The sequence below is a fragment of the Cavia porcellus genome, unplaced genomic scaffold (assembly GCF_034190915.1).
Source record: "Cavia porcellus strain 051 isolate PalLab524CR breed Dunkin Hartley unplaced genomic scaffold, mCavPor4.1 scaffold_1, whole genome shotgun sequence".
In the NCBI taxonomy this organism is placed as follows: Eukaryota; Metazoa; Chordata; class Mammalia; order Rodentia; family Caviidae; genus Cavia; species Cavia porcellus.
In genome coordinates, this window is record NW_026947484.1 from 56096522 (window position 1) to 56119714 (window position 23193).

A 23193-nucleotide genomic window follows, 5' to 3' on the forward strand; every position below is an offset into this window, starting at 1 on the left:
AAAATCTTGTGCTGTGTTAGTTACTTTCTTTGCTGGGACAAAATACCCAACACTCAAAATGAAGGAAAGAAAGGTTTATTTTGCTCACAGTGTGTGGAAGTTTCAGTCCACAATCAGCTAGCTCCAAGCCAAGGCAGCATGACACCAGGGCAACAGTTCATGGCAGGAGAAAACAGCAAAAGCAACAAAAGCAAAAGGGGAGGAGAGAAGACTCTTTCTGCTCCTTATATTGTATGTAGGCTACTATCCCTAGGACAGGTATAGCACTCACACCCATAATCCCAGCATTGGCCCGTGAATCAATCACAAATTCTAGAAGCCTGCCCCCATGACTATAGAAGGCTTTGGGGGGCATCCAGACATGAACCATAACACTAACCAAACAGGAGTGCTACCCACAGAGCAGGAAAATGCAGCAGGAAGAGTGTGTTTAACAAGGAGAAGCCTGACTTGGTGTCACACAGTCTCCTGTGGGAAACTGTATGGTGGTGTCCAATAGGCAATGATTGTCCTAGTCTTAAGGGAGGACTCTGAGGTTGCGGTATATATTTAGGCTTACTGGATAAACTGTCTTCTCCATGTCTCACCAAATTCCTATGTGAAACTACAGTTTGATATCTCAGAAAGTGGGATGTGTTTGGAGATAGGGTCTTTAAAGAAGTCATGAGTGTAAACAGGGCTGTATGAAAGATCCTAATCCAATAACCCTAGTGTCCTTATAAAAAGAGATTAGGACACAGGCCTGGGGCTACCATGTGAGGACTCCGTGAGAAAGCAGTCACCTTCAAGCCGTGGAGAGAGGCCCCAGAATAGAACTGTATCTGCTGGTGCCTTGGACTGACGAGAACAACAAAGCACTATTAGGTGTAAAGTTGAGTGCAGGATTCATCCTGGGAAAATAGTGTCTTCCGGTGCATTCAACCTCACATTTTGTGCCCTTTCCTCTTACACAGATCTTTTATATCTCCAGATTAGACACACTCCTTGCCTCTCCATGACCATGATTAATTTCTATTTCTTTTGGGTAGAATTTAATTCATTTATAGCAATAATAGCTAACAGTTTCAAGTCCTCATTATGTGTCACGTGTTACACTTTGGGTTCACACATAACATCACACTAGCTACTCTAGGAGGAAAGTACCATGGCCCCCAGCTTACAGCTGATAAAACTGGGCTTGCCCAAGATTCAGAAAGGTAGTGACGGGCAGAGGTGAGAGTCAAACCTTCATCTGTTGGAAGCCACTTGCTTACCTTTGAAAAGGAGAGATCAAAAAGACAGTGACTCACACGAGAGGTAAAATCTGAGATTTGGGCCTGGGGCAAAGCTGTGTAACAGTACACCGTCAAACACCCAGCTTAGCACTACCTGCCTGTGATGAGATGGGCCACCTTTGAGGGTGGTCACCAGAACCTAATCCTATGACCTGAGCCACTGCCACCTTTAGCGGTCTCATTGTAGATTTTTCTGGCTTTTGTCTTATAGTATTTTTCCACCCGAAAAATGAGAATGAAAAATACAATGTGTGTTATGTCACACTCTTGATTATGTATTATGCTGATTTCTGGGAGTTGATAGACATGATGTAGCTAAAAAGTAGTGTCTCCACCCCTCACTGCTGCATCCACCAAAATGGACCATTAATTTATTCCTGTAAAGTTATGCGGTAACTACATTCGGTAGAAACTCTCAAAGAACCCTGGCAGTGAACTGCATCCGCTTTTAATTTCCCGAGAGATGTAGCCTATTTAAATCAACTTTGATGTTTGAAATATTTCTATTTCTTAGTCAGGAAAGGAAAAATACAGTGGGGTGCTAATGAAATAATTATAAGCACCAAGTATCTAGGATAAACAAACAAAAAACGCTATGCAAATACATGAAGAACATATATTAAACAACAACATAATGACAGAAATTAACTTTATGCTGCAGTTCTATGCATTATTTTGAAGTTTATATAATTTATGACACAAACCTCATATTAGATTTTGAATTGGAAGAAACAAGCTTGCATTTCATTATATTATACTGTAATATAGAGCTTAATAAGAGCCTGATAAATCTTAAGTATTGCATTATACTATGTTAATGATTATCATCATAGCTGTTCCAACACAGCACCATAGTGTCATCACAGATTATAATTTAAAGGAAATATTAGCAATTCAGAGTGCCCGTATACCGTAGTTAATAAAGCAGCGAATCGAAGTCAGCTTTATAGGTAATTTACCAGCTAATGGCTATTATTTCTATATTGTGTCACTGGCTTATATGAGAATAACTTTTTGCATAAATGAGATCGATGCTCAGAGCATTCTAACTTAGGCACTGCAGCAACTCACCCAATATTAATGACTGACAGTGTTTCTTGATTAATTTATTGCCTGACACTATACTACACTACACATACACACACACACACACACACACACACACACACACACACACACACAATGCAGTGTTTCACATTATTCACTTTCCAGGGGTATTTTGCAAGTTTGCCAACTACAGAAAGAATCCAAATCATACTGGTAGAAATAAAATGAGGAAATGTGATTTATAATATATTGTGGTCAAGCATGGCATGTAAGTACTGCATGATTTACAGCCGTCTGAGAGCGCGGTGATACTGTTGTGTCTGATCGAGTGTCTCAGCAGAATAAAGACAGATGGCGGAGCGGTGAATAATTACTTGATTGCAAGGCACCCACTGCAGGGTCCCTTCCTGCTTGCAATTCACCTGGGTTTTACCCAGGGCTTAGCACATTGATTGAGAAGAGCATTTATGGCTTTAAGTTGATTGACCAAGGAAAGAATCATAATTTAATAATTAATAAAGCAAAGGGTTGGCAGACAAGGGGAGGGGCATGATTCCCTAGTGGGCTTCTATGCTGTCGCTTCTGCTCCCAGATAATTGGCTGCACTCTGTCGCTCGGATTCAAAGCAGATGGTGATGCAGAGGTCGCTGCCTATTTCAGAAAGACATCATTTTGAAAGAAACATAAGACTGATAATAGAACAGTTGAGACCATTTTGACAGCTAAATTGAATTTCAAAACATAGGCACTCCAACTGGTCAGCATGCATTCAATTTATAAAGGGTTCGAGAATGGTAGCTGCCGTTTGGAGCGGTTTTGGCACCTGCTTGGAGCTGCAGCCCAGGACTCGGTTGTTGATGAGAGTTGTTCAGGGTAGATACGAGGAAAACAGTCAGAAACCCACTCTCAGCAGAGAGAGGCTGGAGGGTTCCACTTTCTCTCCCACCATCATGACCTCAGGGATTCTCTTAAAATCTTGACAAGAGAAGCAGGCAGATACTTAGGGCGTATCCCCAAAGACGGTGAAACGCAGCAGGCTTGTGTCATTGGCTGTGTGGCCTTGGAGTGATTACTGGAACTTTCAGAGCCTAAGTTCCCTTTTCAGAGAAATGAGGTGATGCCAGCTCAGCCTGTACCCCAGGACCAGGATCAAATGAGACTCTGCGTGGAGAGGTCTCTGCCGTCACTGGCACTGGAGGTCTCATAGGAACGGTGGTGTTGATGGTGGTTACAGCGATGGAATGAATCACCCTTGTCAGCTTAGTGAAAATCAATCTCCATCTATCCATTCACACTCCCTTGGCTTCTCCCCTATGTGACTAATGGTATACTTTTGCAAGTCAGCTGGCCAATATTCCTGTTGAAAGAAACATTTTGTCAGAGTCTCCATGCAAACAGAGGCACGCAGTACACCAGATAGAAAAACACAGAACCAAGCCCATCAGAGCACCACTTCCCGTAGCGCAGGGGTTATAAAAAGGTCGTGTGCTAAGGGGGCCTTCCATCACCTACAAAGTGAGTAATGAAGAATTAACTCTACTGAGAACTTGCAAGTTCACCAGGCGAGTGAGAATCTCACCACTGTGCGGGACTGAAAATCTAAGATAGCACAAAAAGACAAAAGAGTGAATTTTAGCCCTTAGAGTAGACTCTGTCCGCCTCTGTTGCTATGGTCTTTGAGGGAGGGAATTGCTGGATCTGAAACTCCGCAGCGGGGCTGTGTGTGCACTTACCTTCCAGCAAGCTGCCGGCATGGTTCCCAGTCTGCCCAGCCAGCTGACTTGCCCACAAAAGAGGATTTATCTTCGCTCCTTCTTTGTCTGAACTACAGAACAAAGAACATGGCAATTAGTGGTTAATCACAGGCTAGACCAGGGCCTGCCAGAAAAAGGAAGAGAAGAGCCTCCTCCTCCTCTGGACAGTCCCCTGGGAAACCCAGCCTGCCCTCCCTTCCCCCACCTCGAGAGCTCACAAATAAATACTTCGCAAGGTTTGCAAAGAGGTCACCCCCAACTGGCCTCCCACACCCCCGAGAGGCTGGCTAGCAGCTAGGGACCAAGACCACAAAGTCTGGCTAGCACCTTGGGGCGGCCTCCCTGTTCCACCCATACCCTTCACAGCCCACCCATTGCGAAGGCATCTTCCTGGGCTGCCATGATGCTCTTGACATTACACTTGGCGCCTGCAAATCTGTCCAGTGGTGAAGAGTTGGAGGTTAACAGAACAACTGTGTGACCCTAGCAGTGAACCACAGGGAGGTCTTCATGGTCAGAAGCATCAGGGACTCAAAGTCAAGCAGATGTCTTTGCATTTGAGCCCTGTGATTCATGAGGTGCTATCAGATGGGTTACTTAACCTTTGTGAGTCTCCGTTGCTTCACCTATAATCAAAACAAGGACCTCAGAGCTGTTTGGGGAGGAATAAAGTCCAGCACATTCCCTGCACCCAAGAGCAGGCAATGCACAGTAACTGTGAACCACCGGGGTTTCTGCAAATACTCAACTCGCAGTGCAAGCTCATTTCCACCAGTTACATCATGAGTGTCATGGCCCCATGGCTTGTCCCCACCTTTCCATGTCAGAGAGAAGCACCTCTATCTGGGCTTGAACAGGACCTGCCTGATTTCTCCGATTTTCTGTAGCTGCTATTCTTGGAAGTCTTTGAAGCTTTGGGGAAGTCACATGGGTGACTTGACCTTAAATCTCATGCCACTGGCAAAAGATTAATTTCTAAGACCTGGACAGGAGCCAGATGATTCTGAGTAGCTGAATAACAGCATTGTCCAGAGATGGGCCTGACCTGACAGATTTAGTTAGTAATAACTGATAAATCTAGAGCATGTATAGCCTCACTGCACAGATAGATAAGGTGGTGGGCTCCGCGGTTGGCTTTTCCAGCAGCCTGGTCAGTGTCCTGTAACACGGAAGCTAGGTTTTCTGCTAGCCCAGGGTCAGCAAAAGGCTCCTCAGCTGGGACACTGTTGTGGGACTGCTTAAAACATCCAATTTGCCCTGACCCAGGGTGGGGTGAGATCAAAGAGTGGTTTGACGTATTATGTAGCAGCTAGGAATTTTTCATCATAATCAGAATCCAAAAAAGGTTTTTAAAAGGCTTCTAGTCCTGATAGCAAATCTCAGGCGATAGATACACATGTGGGGCCAGAAGTTTTGCACAGCCCGGCTGTGATCTGAGAGCCTTGTTAGCAATTCACACAATCTCAGCTTTTAGTGCTTCAGTTGCACCGAGCATTTCGTGGGACAGAAACTATTGGTGTCGGATATGTTTCTCACCACAGCCTGTACTCAGAGCTCAGAGAAGACTGCTACCAGATTCGGTTCTCTTCACTTCATTCTTGCTCTCTACCTTCACATCTCCATTCAGGAGGCACTGCCGTGTGCCTGCCATAAACTACGTGCGTGTTTGTGGTCTTGTTGCTTCCAGTTGTAAAACATCCAAGCCGGTGACTTAGGTCTGCACATCAGTAACTTACAGCATACGAGGGAGCTCGGGTTGTTTATTTGCTTGTTTGTTTGAGGTGCAAGTGAACGAGGAAGGCCTTTCATGGCCTCTGTTGCCCTCACAAATCAAAGCCCTGTGTTCATAGCCATTATAACATCACAGGTGCAGCTACTTTTGTGGAAGTTATTATTTTCTGAATACAATGTACTGAAATGTGTTACTGTTTTTAAAAAATCATTCAGAAAGAAAACCACATTGAGTATCAATAATCATTGTATTGCACAGGCACCATTTTATTTGATTAATTTATTTATGGACTTACTGTCTTTTATTTGAGACAGAGTCTTGCTGTACAGTTCAGGCTGGCCTTGTGCTCGCTTTGTAGCCCAGGCTGGTCTGGAACTTGCATTCACGTTTCCTGTGTCAGCCTCCCGACTGCTGGGATTACAGGCGTGCACCACCACGCCTGGCTCAGGGGCACCATTTTAAACACTGACCTCGTTGATAGATCATCCCACTGGGAACGGGGGTCCACAAGGCTAAGTGGTTGGTCTTGTCTGCTTCCTCCAGATGAACTCCAGAGGCTGGAGCAGGAGAGGCTGGCGCTGGAAGCCACCATCAAAGACAGCGAATGTGAGGAAGGGAGTGGGGGCATCCGAGGCTTGTTTAAAAAAGCCGGCAAGTTGCACATCACCAGGGCACCTTCTAAAAAAGGTGAGTCCTCCGAAAAGTGTACAAGGGCATAGATTTGCAGGTGAGTCACAGTATGAGCCGCCTCTAGGAAATCGGAAGTCAGCATCCAAGATATTGGGGTCTTGAGTGGAGGAAGGAACTGAAGGATTGCTTTCAAGAAAATGACCCGGGTAAAAGGTGGCAGCCACTGTCATCCATCACCATTGTTACTTTGAACCAGCTTGCTGAAAAACATCATTTCAAAATTGTGACATCATAGAATAAAATGAAATAAGATAAATAGTAACATTTGGTTGGGAGGTATATATATATATATATATATATATATATATATATAATATATGATCAGAAACTGCAAGAAACATTTAAAGTCTTAAAAATGTATTACAGGAAAAGACACATGGTCATTAATGCCCCTTGGCTTCCTCCCCCGGCGTCAGGCACGCTCATCCCATGTTCTCGCCGCTTTCTGCAGCAGCTCTGGAGTGTTCTTTCCTGAGGATCTTCAGTTGCACTGTCACAGCTGCCTCCATGTCCTAAAATGATTCAAAAAGTTTCCCTCTCACAGTCGCTCTGACTTTGGGGGAGAGTCAGGAGTCACACGGTGCCAGATGTGGTAATTAGGGGGGTGAGGACCCTGCAGGATGTCCCCACAGGCTGCCTTTCTTTTGGATGACACTCAGAAGCAGCAGTCACAATGGTTTTGATTGTACTTCGTAAAGATGCTCGGAAAGGATCTCCAGACGGTGGCAGTAATGATGGGTAACTGTGTTTGCAGCAAAGGGGAGCATTTTGAGGGGAATTCACAGCAATATGTCCTTTACTATAACAGCTTTTTAAAATTTAAGCATCACCTTGTGTTTCAACAACATAGTACCTCAATACAGTGAGTGCCTTAAAATAGAAATGCTTTAGTTGAGATGTGAAGGGGATAGGAATTTAAGGACCAATACTCAAACTGTTTTATCCACACCCACCTTACCCTGCTCAGGACCTCAAATTGACTTGCATAACAGGAGGGCATCCAGCCTGAACCCTAACTTCAACAAAAGCATGCAGAATCTATCACAAGGAGTACTCATTATTATCTGGATTTTAGCTTGAATAGTAAACTTATTTCCGAATGTGTGAAACATATTCAGGAACGGAGGGCCAGAGGATGAGAGAGCTGTTACAAATTTTATAAACAGATGATTCAAACATCCAATCGACTGACTGATTTTTGAAAATTGCCTTTTCAAAAAAAAAAAAAAAAACTGCAGATTTTTAATGCGGTCTGCAGTGACCTCTGCTGGTAGAAAATCAGAACATTCGCGAGCTTTTTTTTTTTCTTCTTTTTTATTGCCCAGATACCTTAAAGTGACTGTAGTCAGGTGCTGGTGTGAGGTGGGGCAAGGTTATTTCTCCGCAAGGGTCTCCATGTGAAACAGAAGGATTTAGGTTGAGACTTAGAGGCTGCTGGCGGAGGCTAACAGCCCACAGTCTTTTAAAGAGGCCATTTCCTATCATGTTGATGGTTTGGCTCTGTTTGTGTGTCCTCCAGGCCAGGCCTTACCGTTCACCTGTCATGTGACAGTCTGAGATATTTACAGAGAAATGATGAGAAATGCAAGTATAATCTCCCTTGGAATATTAGAGTTACTCTCGGGTGCCTGGAATATTCCACGGGCTGTGGGAACACTTTCTCTTACTACTCACTAAAAAATAACACTTTCCACAAAAATAGTGTTTGAAACTCAAGTTTTATCAGGACTTTCAAGTGCAAACACTAGAATAAAACTTCTTTAGATACCTTCCTTCCTTTCTGATTATTTGGTTTATAGTGGCAAAAGCTAATTATCCATAAAGATGTAGTAGTTAGCCATACAATAGCCTGATTGCATCCTCTTTCTAGCTGGGAGAGGGGAGTTTCAATGTCCTTTTTAATGAACGCAGGCCATGTTACTTATTCTGGGAGACTGTTTCTGCATTGCTATACTTGTTTTGGTAAAAAAGGGACTCCTCTGAAGGTTGACCCATCTCCATGTTCAGGAAAGTAAAATCATAATATCACGCACCACTTTCAGCCCTGGCAGTTTAAACAGAGCCCTAAAGTGGGGCCACTCACTACTGGGGGCCTTGGGTGGCAACTGTGCTTCTGGTTCTGGATCAAGCCAGAGCCCCGACCCATCTCCAGGAACTCACCATAGCTCCTCGACATTCTTTGCATGGCATGCCAGGGAGGGCAGTTTGATCCATTCTGCAAATAAAGGTACTTTCCTGGGGCTCAGCTCAGAAACAATATGAGGTCATTGCCTCAGAGCTGAAAGGCTCCACCCCCGCAGAGAGAGAGGAAGCCAGAGCAAATGGTCTTCAGGAGCTGCCAGATCAGAGAGGCTGTCGTCGGTGCCACAGAGATCACCACGCCAACCCCGCCTCTTTGAAATGGAGAGGTGGAGGCGCAACTTTCACAGGCAAGGAAGTGAGAAGAAAGACACACAGGGTGGCGAGGAAACCCTTCCAACAAGCAGGAACACGGCTTCCGCTCAACACTCACACTGTGTCCACCTTAGAATGGAAAGCTTATTTTTAAACAATCACTGTAAGTGTTTTATATGCACCCTTGATTATAACTCAAGCAAGTGGGTTCGTGCTTTTTATGCCTCCTGGCTTTTTCCATCTCAGTCACAAAGGTTCAGATCCCTTTACCAAGTGGCTGTACCTTGGCTTCCCAGAACTTTTCCTTGAAAAGAAAGTAAAAGAATCACGACCTAAGCCAGCTATGGAACCCAGCCTCACATTCCCAGTGTCAGATGCACATAGAATTGACCTTCATGCAAATCCCACCCAAACAGTGCTCCCAGAATAAATTCTCCCACAAAGACTATTTCTGATCCTTTTGCTTATCTCCAGAAAGCCAAATCGCTCACAGTTTCTATTCCCAAGTAAACATGAAAGTATTACTTAATTTGCTGTATACCTGAGATTTAGGAGAGTTGGGGTATCAAATGAGTTAGATCTGTTATGCTTCAATAATAATTCCACTCTGGGACAGTAAGGATATGAAAGTAATCCGCTGCTTTATTACAAAAATTACAACCATAGAGCCAATACCAAAGTTTTATTTAATGACCAAAGGGGGTCTAAATTATTGTGGGACCCATCCTTTATCTCTGCTCTTGGAGAATAGAGCTATTTATCAACAGATATAAAAAAGCATGAATTCGTGACCTCTCCTATGTTTTCATCATTAAGTTTATTGGAAAGTTACTTTATTTCTAGATTTTAAAGGCAAAGTGATCCATGGCTTTCTCTTGCATTTCAGAGAGCAGCATTAATACCATCCAGTCCATGCATGTGGGGGAGTTCAACCAGAAACTGGTGGAAGCCAGCACTCAGTTCAAAAAGAAACAAGGAAAAGGAACCATTGATGTCTGGTGGCTGTTTGATGATGGAGGTAAAAAAAGAAAAAAAAAAGCCTTCCAGAATATTCCAGAACATTCCAGAGTGCACAGTAGGGAGCAGAATTTGTATTTTGAAAAATTGAACAAAGTATATGAAAACAGTATCAGTTAAAGAATAACACTTTGACTTCTCAAAGGTTGTAATTTATTTAAGAGCTAGGAATGCGTAAAAAGATAAACTTCACATTTTTCTTTCAGTGAGAGACACTCATCTTTTCTCCCTTAATTTCCTCTTTGTTTCAGGGTTGACACTCCTTATCCCCTATATCTTGACTCTTAGAAAAAAGTGGAAAGATTGTAAATTACGGATCTATGTGGGAGGAAAGGTCAACCGCATTGAAGAAGAAAAAATCACGTAAGAAGTTTATCTTGGCATGTTCGTCATTTCAGATGTTGGTCATTTGCATGTTGTGACCGTAAGACCCTGAGTGTCTTCAGTGCACAATAGATTTAAGGCACAAAGCCATCACGATGCACTTCATGCTCACTTGGTTTTCTGGCCCATGTATTATTTGCATAATTTTTTAAATCCCTGTCTGCCAGCCCTCTTAACCCCGGCCTCAAATGCTTGCCAAGAGAATTTGGGCTCTTGTGTAATATCCATCACTGCTCTGACCAGTAAGAGCAGCCGAGAGGGGGATCCAGAAAAATCTGTGTGAGCGTCTCTCCTGGGAGAACCCGGCAGTCTCAGCATAGCTCGCATGAAAGAGAACCAAACCAAAGCCCACACCTGTCACTAAGGAGCCGAGGGGCTCTGGGCCACCACAGAACAGATCTGTGGCCCCAGCTTCATAGGTATAGATTGAAAATTTTAAATGGGGGATTGCCCAGAACGCTCATCACTAAAAACCCAGAACTCTGTACATGTTACATTACTTTGCTCAGAGAACAAGTTTACCAAAATGGCACATTTGAGGCCTCTGATGGTAACCAGGGACCCCTAGTAACCCTTGGTCCTGCATGACCGGGTGCCACCCTGAGCTTAGGCACTTCCAGAAATCACAAAATAATGGCAAGATTTTTATTCATGTGTTTTTCATATTTTCTTTTTGCTCTTAAGAGGATGTCATTGTGATACACACACACACACTATTAGTGAGTATATGAAGATATCCATATATTTATTTTCAATTAAAACACTATAATTCTCATGTATTATTATTATACATTTTTAATTCCTCTAAAGAGAATCATGTTAAAATAGAAACTAACATGATACCTATACTAATTTGTATTTCTTACAAACTCCAGTAACTTCCTGAGAAAATTGATGAAATTGGAAGATGGTTTGAAGATGAGATGATAGCATGTCACCAATGTTAAAACTTTTGCTTTCAAAAACTGTACTCTTTGCTAGGCTTGGTGGCACACGCCTGTAACCCCAGCACTCAGGAGGCTGAGGCAGGAGGATCACAGCGAGATTCAAGGCCAGCCTGGGCTACATAGTGAGTTCAAGAACAGCCTGAACTGCATAGCAAGACCCTGTCTCAAAATAAAAAGCCCTAAAAAATTGTAGTCTTTATATAAGAGAATATCCTTATTGTTAGGAACTGCTCACTAAAATACTAAGGCATCAAAGGCACCCGGTTTATATAAATATTTTAAAATATTGGATAGGTGGGCAGCTAGACATAGAGAATGACATACTGGACAAATGTAAGCAGTCTGTGTATTTGGGAGCTCTTGGCACTGTCCCTACATTTCTACAACTGTGACATTATACCCAAATTCAGGGAAATGCTTCTCATGCACAAGTATGTAATACATGAGAATTATGATTTTGTCAGTGGTTTATTGATTACTCTAAAAATTATCAGGAAGATAACAGTCAATAAGTGTGAAGACTCACAGGCTTTTGCATAACAAGGGTGTGTGACCAGCGTTGCCTTCGCTTCCCCAGAGATGGATGCAGAGTGGATTCTCTTCTCCGGTGTCTCCTGGAGCCTTCTTCGGCCTTCAGCAAACAGCGTGGGGCACCGAGCTTGTCCCGCACGCACTGCAGAGATGAAATCTAAACCCAGAGGCCTCTGCCCAGACACAACACTGAAATACGCTGGGGCTGCTTCTTACACACACACACACACACACACACACACACACACACACTTTGACTGAAAAGATTAGTTAAATACACAGCAATGAAGTGTTTTTTCTCTTATATTTTCAGCATGGCTTCTCTTCTGAGCAAATTTAGGATAAAGTTTGCAGACATCCATGTCATCGGTGATATCAACGTGAAGCCCAACAAAGAGAGGTAGGAACCGGTGAACCCGGAGCCAGCGCAGTACAGGGCAGGCTCACGGCTGTTGATGACCCAAGGGCAAAGGGTTAGGGGTCTCCTTAAGCGACATCCTGATGCGGTAGGAAAAGAAAGGCAGTCAAATACTCGTGACACAGCTGTCTAGCACATTGGAACGGGGAGCAACGAGTGTGTGTGTGTGTGCACATGTGTGCGTGTGTGCCACTGGGGGTGGGTGGGGGAGGGCTCTAACCACTGAGCTACGTCCCTAGCTCTTGTGTTTTTCTTTGTTAGTTTAATTTTGAGCCACTGTTCTCTTACTAAACTGCTAACTTGCCCAGAGAGGATTCAAATGTGATCCTCAGCCTCCCAGAATGCTGGGAGAAAGATATTGTGATGAAAATGAGCCCAAAAGCAAGATATGTCAGAACAGGCCAGTGAGCAGCTCAGAACTGTCCTTCGGGTTCCTGGTGTCTCTGACATTTTGTGACCTGGGCAGCCAAGGTGCTTCCTTACCTAAGTTACAGGTGGGTGGGGCACCCCAGACAGGAAACGCTGGTAGAGAAGCTGTAAGAACAACTGTGTCCCCAGGCACTGACCCTCCAGAGCCACTTTGGCTTTTAGACATTAAGTGTTCCAGGCTTACAGCCTAAGGACTGGAGGGGGAGGATATAAAGCTGCCTAAATCCTAGGAAAAAATATATTGGTTCCACAATTTTTTAAAAATGACAAAATTGAACCAATCATTTAAATATCTTCAAAACACGGCATCGACTTAACCCTTGGTATCCACGATCATCTGAGTGAGCTCAGGCTGCTGCGATGAAACACTGCAGCCTAGGTGACATAGACAACAGCCATTAACCTCTCACAGTAAGAACCTGCAAAACCCAAGGTGAAGTGCTGGCCCAGGCCATTCTGGTTCACAAAAGGCTGCTTTTTCCCTGGTGAGGACAGAAGGAATTCCGGTCTTGCTCTTCTTGGCCCCTAAGCCTCTCCCTCAGGTCCCACCCTCCTGATACCCTCACCCGAGATGCTCCGAAAGGCTGCCTCCAGCCCCATTGTGGTGGGAACCAGAGCTTCAAGAAACACGAATGTTCAGCCCAGAACAGAAATATCTGGAAACAATTTATAAGTTAGAGGTCTGCAAGTGAGCCCAAAGGGGCACAAAAGATTTCCTGGGAATCATAGGCCATTGCACATTAAATTGAATACGTAAACTTGCAATCAAAGACTGCAAAATGTCCCCAGTTGGGCGCAGTCTAGAATCACATTTCCTGTTGCATCCAAATCGATTTGTTCCTGTGCTTCTCTGGCTCTTCCCATCAATCGGTTTCCTCTGCCTGAGTCCATTTTTTCTCTTACTTTCTTACCCTTCTCTGTCCATCTGCATGGTGACCACACCACACACAGTCCTTTCTGTGTGTCCCTTACTGCGCGTGTTGAGACAGGACTCCTGCTGGCCCGCTCATTCTTTGCACACCTGTCCTCACGTGGACGCACTTCGTCTTGCTACCCTGACCTTTGTTCCGCGGTGTTCCCTTCTTAGGGAACAGAACGGAGGGCGGTAGGAAGAAATGAAGCATTTTCGCTTCTGTGTCGCCATCTAAATTTGATTTCAGGCACCCTTTATATTGGATGTTTCTCCCTCTGTAAGGAAGAGAAGCACATGAATTAGTTTTCAACGTTTCGGACGTTTCCTTTCCGCTCTGTCAAGGTCGTGCACAAGGAGGATGCAGGTCTCACTAAACCCATTCTTACCGAATAAAAACCCTTGCAGCAAACTGCCGATTGGAGAAAGGTCATCCACCAGAAGGGAGCGCCAGAGAGCTGTCCCGCGCTCCGCAGCTTCTGCCATACATAGGGGATACCATTAGTAAGTAGTCTGCAAGACAGGCACTTACAAGATCGTGGGAGCATTACAGGACTTCAAAACAAGTTAATAGGAAATCGAAAAGAGTTACTATTATATATCCTAATTTTTTAAATTTTTCCCTTAATTAAAATAAACATAAGAAATAACTAAATAATTTTTTTAAAGAATAATAGTTACCATAGTGTCTGTCTTTTTCCTTGAGATATTTGGATAAAACTTCATATACTATAGCTTCAAATATTTCCATATCAAGAAGCCCGGAATAAAGCCTTTCTAATTAATAAGTGAAAATTTTATAAGGCTTCAAGGCCACATAATGGGGAATCATGATTGCCACATATTTTCATATATTTGAATCATTACTTACATTAGGGAAACTATTCGGTATTCATACATGCGAGATTGATTTATTTCACTTATGAGTATGGTCTCAAGCTGCGCCCATTTATTGATAAATATCTCAATGTGATCCTTCTTTATAGCTGAATAATATTCCATTGTATAGAAATACCACAACTTTTTTATCCATTCCTCCAAAACAAAACAAAGCAGTGTAAGGTTACATATAATACAGAACTACAAAAAAAAGCATAACAGTAAGAAATCACCTGTTAATATGTAATCTATTATGTTATGATATTATGTAATCTACTGTTATGATATTAACAGGTGATTTCTTACTGTTATGCTTTTTTTTGTAGTTCTGTATTATATGTAACCTTACACTGCTTTGTTTTGTTTTGTGTTTTTCTCTTTTTCCTCTTAAAAAAAAAAAAAAAAAAAAAGACAGGCACTTACCTGGTGCTGGAAATAGCTGCCCCAAAATATGTAAGAGGATCCCTATTTTAAAACACAGGATACATCCTGAATTCACGCATGGGCTCTCCTCCTGTGTGCAAGATGAGACGGAGAACTCTTCTTCTAGGCAGGCTGATGCAGCCCTGACTCCGTTTCTCCCCCGTGCAAGGCAGCCCCCAGTCTTCCAGTAACGACCCTCTCCTGATCACTGCTCCTTCCTGGCTGTCAGACGATACCCCACTGTGGAAACAGCCCTTCAATGTCCTTAGCCTGGCTTTTGTAAACCTTCTAACTGTCCCGGAAACACCAGTAGGCTTATTGTCACAGTAATGGAATCTGTAAGTATCTATCGGAGGGTAAGGATGGAAGGGAGAACAGGAAAAAAGATGATTAGAAAATAAGGGAGCCACAGCTCCTATGGTTAAGTTCCATTGTTGTGCTAAATTAAAAGTCTGTAGGTCAAGAGAAAAAAAAAAAAAAAAAAAACACCACCAACAATCTGTATATGGAAATCAAAGAGAAACCAGAAGACATCAACTAGACAACTGTGTTTAAAAATACTGGAGTGGTCACAAAAATTACTTTGGGAGAAGAAATCTTACGTGGACCAGGAAGAATCCTGTATGCAACTAAAAAAATCTGAACTTTTTTTATGAGAGAAAGGAAAAGGAAAGGAGAGTCTATGATAATTCACAAAAATGTGAATTCTTATTTAAATGTAATAATCTATACTACCTGACACAGAGTCAATTGAAAAGTACTTCTAAGAGAATTAGATCTAATGAGAATTGAAATCAATATCTTGAGCTACCTGAGGGTCCCCAGGCTGGGAGAATGGGAAATGCTGTGCCCAGCTCGCAGTGAACTGAGGATGCACAAATAAAAGGAAATGCAAGCTGCCAGGTTCACAGAAGAGGTGTGGACAGACGTGGCCTCATCAGAGCCTCTGGTGCCACTGAGCAGGTTTTAACTGCAAGAAAAGGAAAACATCATTGTGATTTAAGTGATAGAAATTTACTGTCATGCATAGCTAAACAAGGAGCCTAGCTGGGTGTGGTGGCCCATGCTTGTAATCCCAGCCTATGGAATGCTGAAGCAGGAGGATCACAGGGAGTTCAAGGCCTGCCTGAACTACATAAGGAGACCCTGTCTCAAAATCCCCAAACAAAAACAAGACAAAAAAAACCTAACTAGCCAGAGCTTGGTTTGGTGCTAAACTTGCTCAGCAAGGTAAATGTTATAATCCAGGATTAATTCACTTCCAGTCTCTCTGCTCCACCTTTCATTAGGAAATCATCCGTCAGGCTGGTTTAGTCTAGTTGACCTAGATGACTGCCAATACCAACCAGGATGCAGCCTTCTTGTGTATGTCCAGCAGGAGGGAAAGGCCATCTCAGCCCCAGGCTCTGAGGCCAGGTCCTGAGTTTCACTCAGGAAGCACTAACCTAAGCCACTGAGCCATTCTTGTGGCTCATGGTAGCACTGCACACCTATGAGGTGTGCAGCCTGCCTGAGGGCCGTGCTGTTCTGGGCAGTCACTGTGACAGGAACGGTCATTCCCACCCCAGCTGCATCTGGAAAACCTACTGTGGGTGCTGTAGGGAGACAGCTAGTCCCCTCCACCCCTCCTTCTGTTTCTGGAGATACTACTTTCGTACTGCAGGAAGCAGGCTGACATGCAAAGGGACTGTCACACTGACCCACTGAGGCACACACAGAGCGTTAGCAGGGAAGCTCTGCATTGCTTACTGCATACCTGGGGCTGTTTGGTGACGCGCTTGCCTCCCTTCTCCCACAGAGCACCGGCTTCAGATCATCACTCTGACGCACAGCTCTGAGTAGCTATCATCCCCTTCCATGGGCCAAGTCACCCAGGCTGGGGATCACAGCAGTGCGAGCACTGGGCCAAGAGCCCAGGTCCCAGGCCTGCACCTTGGCCCTTACACCTACTGCTGAAGCCCTCAAAAGGGACAGCACTGTTGGAAGTAATAGCAAATAAAATTACTGTGTGGTGGAAAGAATAAGCGGGCACATCAGTTCTATGCCTTCCCGCTCTGCAGAGACTTCCTGGCAGGGGCAATTTTGCTCCTTTGTAGTCTCTGCACTTCCGTCTGCAAATCCTACATCAGGCCAACTGATGAGATAATTAAACCCATCACTTCCTATTTTAATTTCTTAACCTAATGGCATATGGGTTCTAATTATCATTCCTTTCAAAGTTCCTAAATTATAAGTAAGCTATATTACATGAAACCCCAGAAAATTATTCATACTTGAGAGCATCATTCAGTGGAACGCTGAAGACAGCTCCTCCCACGGGTCACAGACTTCACTTTGTGCTCTTGTTTTTAAAATAAACCTGGTGAGATCCCTATGTAAAAAGAGGCTGAGATTTCTCTCCTCACACCTGTTTAAATATTCTGTATTCTCAGATGCTCTTTTTATGTTTCTCCCCAGTGATGTAAGTGCTCTAAAGGGGACTCACATATTTAGGCGTTAAAGCATTATTGATCTTTGTTCTTCCCCTTGCCGTACCTCTGAATAATACACAGCACACAGCAGCATCAAACACCACGACGAGGACAGCATCATGTGCAACCAAGACCCAAGTTGTTCTAGAACCATTGGGCACCCTTGCCATCCTCCCTGTCCTCCTGCCTCCCGCGAGAGCTGCCCTGTGGATCAAGGTTGAGGGCGGCCCTCTCCACATCCCAGTAGGCCCAAGGCACCTCCCACATTGACTGATGACTGTCTCCCACCCTCTCTATAAAAGGAAAGGGAAACTCATTTATAAGATATATTACAATCCTTTCTTCATTACACAGAAAATGTATTGCAGAACAATTGTTATTCTCTGTATTTGTGCACTGATGCCAAAGACCTAATACCTAGTAGGCTAAGAAAGTCTTGAATACATTAAGTTCTTTACCATGGGTACGGAATGAGTATTATATCCGTGGTTTTACTCACAATAAGCTCCCCGCAAAGCTAATCCTTAAAAGATTTGCATGACATTCAGCCCTGATGCCACAGCCAGCAGAGCCAGTCCTACCAGGAGTATCTGTGAAATAATGAGTTGGTTTCCCACAGTGAGGCCTCCTTTACAATTCCAATTGCAGCTGGAAAGTCTTTGAAGAGATGATCGAACCCTATCGGCTCCATGAAAGCTGCAAAGATTTAACAACTGCTGAGAAATTAAAAAGAGAAACTCCATGGAAAATTACAGATACAGAGCTGGAAGCAGTCAAAGAAAAGGTAAGCCCTGTCGTCCTTAATTTCTACTTTGCTATCTAACCAGTCAGAAAAAGGAAACTGGTTTTATTTAAAGATCAAAAAGGTAATGTATCTGTTATTGAAGGGCATTACTCAAGCTCCAGAGTCTGCATTTTCCTAGAGCTTCTTGGTCATATTTCTAGATGTGAAGACTTAGAAAGCCGTGAAGATTTTTATCCCAGAAAGCAAAAGTGTCTTTTAAAAGTTTAAAAATAAACCACCAGTTATTGGTACACATGCTGGAGTCTCCTTTCAAACTTTATTTGCATTAATCTAAAATAATTCAAGCCAACATCTGCACTAAGAAAAACATAGGTGACTCAGTATTTAAGGAAATTTGAGATATGTTTGGAGCAATGATATAAAGGTTGGATCTATCTTACACATAAGATAGATGTCAAATGGTGAGCTGGCCAGGGAGCCCGCCAGGAGTTAAATCTTTGACTTTGAAAGAACTGGCTGATAAGGAAGATGGTGCAGAGGGAAGCCACTCCAAGTGAGGGAGGGCTGATATCTAAATTGGTGATTAAAGAAAGAGAATCACAAGAATTTCTATCCTCCAGAATCTAAACGAACTATGATCTGGGAAAATTAGAGGAGGAAATATGAAAACTTTTTCCAATTTAGTGAAAAAAAAAAATAACCACTAAAATGATAGACTGCACGTGTGATAAACCTTCCAGTTCCAACAAAGAATTCAGTAATTAAGCAAATCATACGTGGGAGTGAGCCTTGGTTTTGGAACCAGGGCAATATAAATGAATACTACTGTCCTCACTGCAAAATCAGTTTCTTTTTCAAATACATATAGTTGAGATGATCGTAATACATAATAGTTACAATCATCTTGAGAAATTAGAACATCGTGCATCCTAATGATTAAATATTACATCTGAATTATTTTTACTTCCCTTACCCCTCCAATCCTCCCCTCACTACCACCCCAGCTCCTTTCCCATCTCCATAAATCCACCTTCCTGTTTCCTATCATCTCTTTTATTTTACTCTTTAAGTTATACTTTGAGTTTCTAATGTAAGGGAAACTGCAATATTAAGCCTTCTGTTTCTTTCACTTAGCATTATGGTCTCAAGATGCATCCATTTCCCTACAAATGGCTCAAATGTATTGAAAGAGTTTTGCCCTAGAATGTTATGCGATATTATGGCGGTGGGAGGCAGAATCAGAGGATGTTTACCTTGAGGTCACTTCTTGCTTCTCCTATGACAACTTCCTTTTTCCTTTCCTAGTGCATGTGAAAAAAGTTCCAATCACCTCCTCCCCTGTCATCCAAGCCCTCCCTAAGCACCACTCCTGTCAGGTTGTTTGTCTATCCCATACCTCACATTCTGGTCAGAGGAACCCAGACCACCTATGGTCATGGACTCCTCTCCACATCCTTGGAATAAAGGCTACTTTTTACTTTATATTTTGCTCTTTTACAGTGTCAAAAACACTAACATTTATTTTTATGGCAAGTAGGATTCATATATATATATGAATATATATATATATATATATATATGAATTGTGCTGCTATAAACAAGGTAATGCATGTATCACTATAATATGATAACTTTAGCTCTTTCAGGAAGATGCCTAGCTGGGTCAAATGGAATTTCTAGTTTTAGTCTTTTAAAGAATCTCCATACTAATTTCCAGAGCGGCTGTTCTAGTTTAAAGTCCTACCAACCATGTAGAAAATGGTTTTCCAAGTCAGTTTATTTGTCGCTTTTCCATTCAATCAGTCCTCCATGGTAAGAAAATATTCAGAGAACTGAAAAGAAAAATAAGAGTAAGATATTACCTGTCTTCCTAGCGCACAAGTTAGTATCCAGAGTCCATCAGTTTTCTTTAACCAAAAGTGTTCTCTGCTTCATGTTGTGATCCAGGCAGTTTGCTTTTTCCCCTTAAAATTTAATAAACTCATTGGGATACAATGCCAACCTGGTTTTTATTTTTTATATATATATTTCTAACATTTCTCAAGAAATCTGAAAACATTCTTAAAATTACATTGTAACTGTGTTTTCACAACTCCTTTTTGAATGAAGTTTTCTGCTTGTGCACAATTTGAAGTCCCTAATTCCGGTGGGGCTGCCCTGATCAGTCTGCATATTTTCCACAGAGCTACCGCCAGGTGCGCCTGAACGAGCTGCTGCAGGAGAACTCCAGAGCTGCCAACCTCATCGTCCTGTAAGTAGCCATGCAGGGTAGATGGATCCATCGATCTCTGAGCTCATGGCTCTTTGGAAGGGAAAGCTTTGATTGTTTGTTTGTTTGTCTAATTGCATCATGTGGTATTTGGGGCAGCAAAGGAAGACCTGACAGTTGGGCCCATGAGGGTCTCCCTTAGACTTCCTAACAATCATACCACACCCATGGGAGGAAATTCCTGCTTCCCTTTGGGATCTGGGCTCCTGCTCAGAGACCTGAGAGCCCCATTTTCCTGCCCCACACGGGCTGCAAGATTCAAGGCATCTCCCTGGCCGAGTGCCTATAGCAGACATGTGAGGATACTCACAGTGTGGGAAGAGGCCAGCGTGAGAGAAAGCTGGTGGATTTTCCATTCTCTCACTTCACTCTCTGGCCCTACAGAGATTAAGAGTGTGGCCCCTACAACTATTAATGTTCATTTAATAAAAGACTGTCAGGTGAGCATGGAGGAACCTCCAGCCATTTCATCTGTTCCTCCTGAGATGATTCCTGTGTGTGGAGACCACGTGTGTCCAGTGCTGGCCAAGGTCAAGGATTGTCCACCTCTGACACCACAGAATAATCTCCTGAATGTGCTGGTGGAGTTCCAGGAGCTGGTTCCTGAGGCTTCTCCCAAATATAACAGCTTTCCACTACTGGGGCATGGGGATTATTTCTACCAATGTTAAATAGTTCGGCAATGGTAGAGAAGTTATCGCCAGGGGGGCATTTCACTGTGTTTTTCTGTTTTTCTTCCCTGTGACCAGGAGCCTTCCCGTGGCAAGAAAAGGATCCATATCGGACTTGCTGTATATGGCTTGGCTAGAAATACTCACCAAGAACCTCCCCCCTGTCTTACTGGTTAGAGGAAATCACAAAAATGTCCTGACATTTTACTCTTAAGATGTGAAAGATAAGAATACATGTTTAACTGGATGTATGCGTAATTAGAAAAATATGTTCCAGTACTTTACATTATGAAATCTGATCTGTGAATAGATAGCAAACCTCTGGAGACAAGCCTACCAGATTCTAAACAGATTTTGTACATTTTTTTATTAGTTAATGGGAACTTTTTTTCCCCCTCTGTCAACTGAAAGGAGCATCTAAGGCAAGGCTACTACAAAAAAAAATCATTTTTGGCAGCGCTGTTGGTAGATAAGAAATTAATCAAAGCCATGCTGGCTCATGCTCACGAAAACCACCAGGGTGACAGCTCCTCCAAGCAGGTATCTCCTTTTGTTTCTAATGGCATTTGCAGCAGGGTCCTGGTTCAGGTCACAGCCCACAGCAGGTCTCAACAACTCTTATTGATGAGCTGGTTCCATGACCATAGGCAGTCAGGAAAGGAAAAGACCAACCAGGTGGGATGTGTGATAGCCTGTGGCCTCCTGAGAGGCCCCTGACTGCAAAGAAGATTTAAAATCAATAACCAAAGACTTTAAGAGGCACTGGAGTCTACAATACATTTAAAGTGGTTACTTAAATGGGGTTTATTAATGTACTAGATAATGTACTCAGCGAGACCTGAACAGTCATTGATACCACCCAGCTTGAATTTGCTGCTGTCTGGAGGTTTATTAACCAAGTCAGGAGAGAATGTGTTCCAGTGACAGTCGTGCTTGGGTGTCCAGCTGGTTTGAAACTCCTCAGGTTTGGTGCAAGCTACATTTTGATGCAAAAATTTTATCCTGGTCATTTTCCTTTGTTTGATACTTGACCTGCAAGCTAGAACTTGCTGGTGTCTGTGGCCTCATGGCCACTGCCCTTTCCAACTAAAGCAATTTGCTTGGTACTTGTCACTTTGGGTACTTCGCATGCCTCTCGGACCCAATTAACAATGAGTACGGGGTGCTACTGTAATGGCCCTCATACTATCCTTTACCCTAAACAGGAATTGTCCTCCATGCTAAACTTTTGAGGTTTCCGTTACAAATTACTTTCCATATGTTTTTCTAATTAAGTGGTTAGTACAGATGAAATCTATATAGAAGTCTAATTGAAAACCAAGTCCTAAAAATTCTCAAAGCATTTCTGAGACGTATATCCCGAATCGTATATTTAGTTTCTATGTATAGTGATTATATGGACGTAAAACAATAATTAAAATGTGGAAAAATTTTGCAAAATGTATAGGATATAGGTATTGATTGTTTCATTTTTGTTCACATATCTGTAATACTTAATCACATGGACAAGCCAACGAGAAAAATTGTTTTTCTGATAAATGGCCTGATTTTTTTTTTCCTGACATATCCTGAGAAAACATACAGGGAAAATGAACCTGAAATAAAAGCGCTGAAATTGGTCTACTTTGGCTTGGTCATGATTTTACTCCTCTGTCATCACTGTGATCCCTGTGTGATGGTTTATCAGCTGTCAGCTTGGACATTTCCAGTCTGTGGCTTTGCTTGCAGCCTGTTTAGATCTGGGATTCAAAATTAGGGTTTCTGACCCAGCATGGTGGTGCACGCCCATAATGCCAGCATTCGGGAGGCTGAGGCAGGAGAATCACTGAATTCCAAGGCCAGTTTCAGTCACATAGTGAGTCTAGGGCAGCCCAAACTGCATAGCAAGACTCTGTCTCAAACAAACAAACAAACAAACAAGATTAGGATTCCCAAGCACAATCTGCCCTCTCATAAGGAAGACTGGAGGAAAAAGTAAAGCCCAAGCCACTGGATACCTGGGGCCATTTGATTTACTTAGCCCCAGGTTAATGTACCCTTGAGCCCTGTGTACCCAGAACTCAGATGACCGTGACCTGGACGTGACACTGAAGACACTGAAGACCTGAGATACTGAAGAAGGCTCTGGGGAAGGGCGGAAGTAGCAAGAAATCCCGGTTCTGTCTTCTCTTGCAGACTGGGTCCCGTGGAAACAGAGGAGATGCGGGC

At 43.1% G+C, this 23193-nt stretch overlaps 1 protein-coding gene across 3 annotated transcripts in view; it reads left to right on the forward strand.

Moving 5' to 3' along the window:
* The window catches only part of Slc12a1 (solute carrier family 12 member 1), a 90423-nt gene extending 67815 nt beyond the window's left edge, over nt 1-22608 (forward strand). For all 3 annotated transcript variants that reach the window (XM_013154701.2, XM_005004563.3, XM_005004564.3), the window contains exons 21-27: nt 6351-6494; nt 9778-9909; nt 10160-10271; nt 12084-12170; nt 17949-18084; nt 20229-20296; nt 21064-22608. In XM_013154701.2, the coding sequence (XP_013010155.1) occupies nt 6351-6494; nt 9778-9909; nt 10160-10271; nt 12084-12170; nt 17949-18084; nt 20229-20296; nt 21064-21199 (815 nt within the window). In that variant the 3' untranslated portion in view covers nt 21200-22608. The remainder of the gene's footprint in view (nt 1-6350; nt 6495-9777; nt 9910-10159; nt 10272-12083; nt 12171-17948; nt 18085-20228; nt 20297-21063) is intronic.
* The last annotated feature ends 585 nt before the right edge of the window (nt 22609-23193 follow it).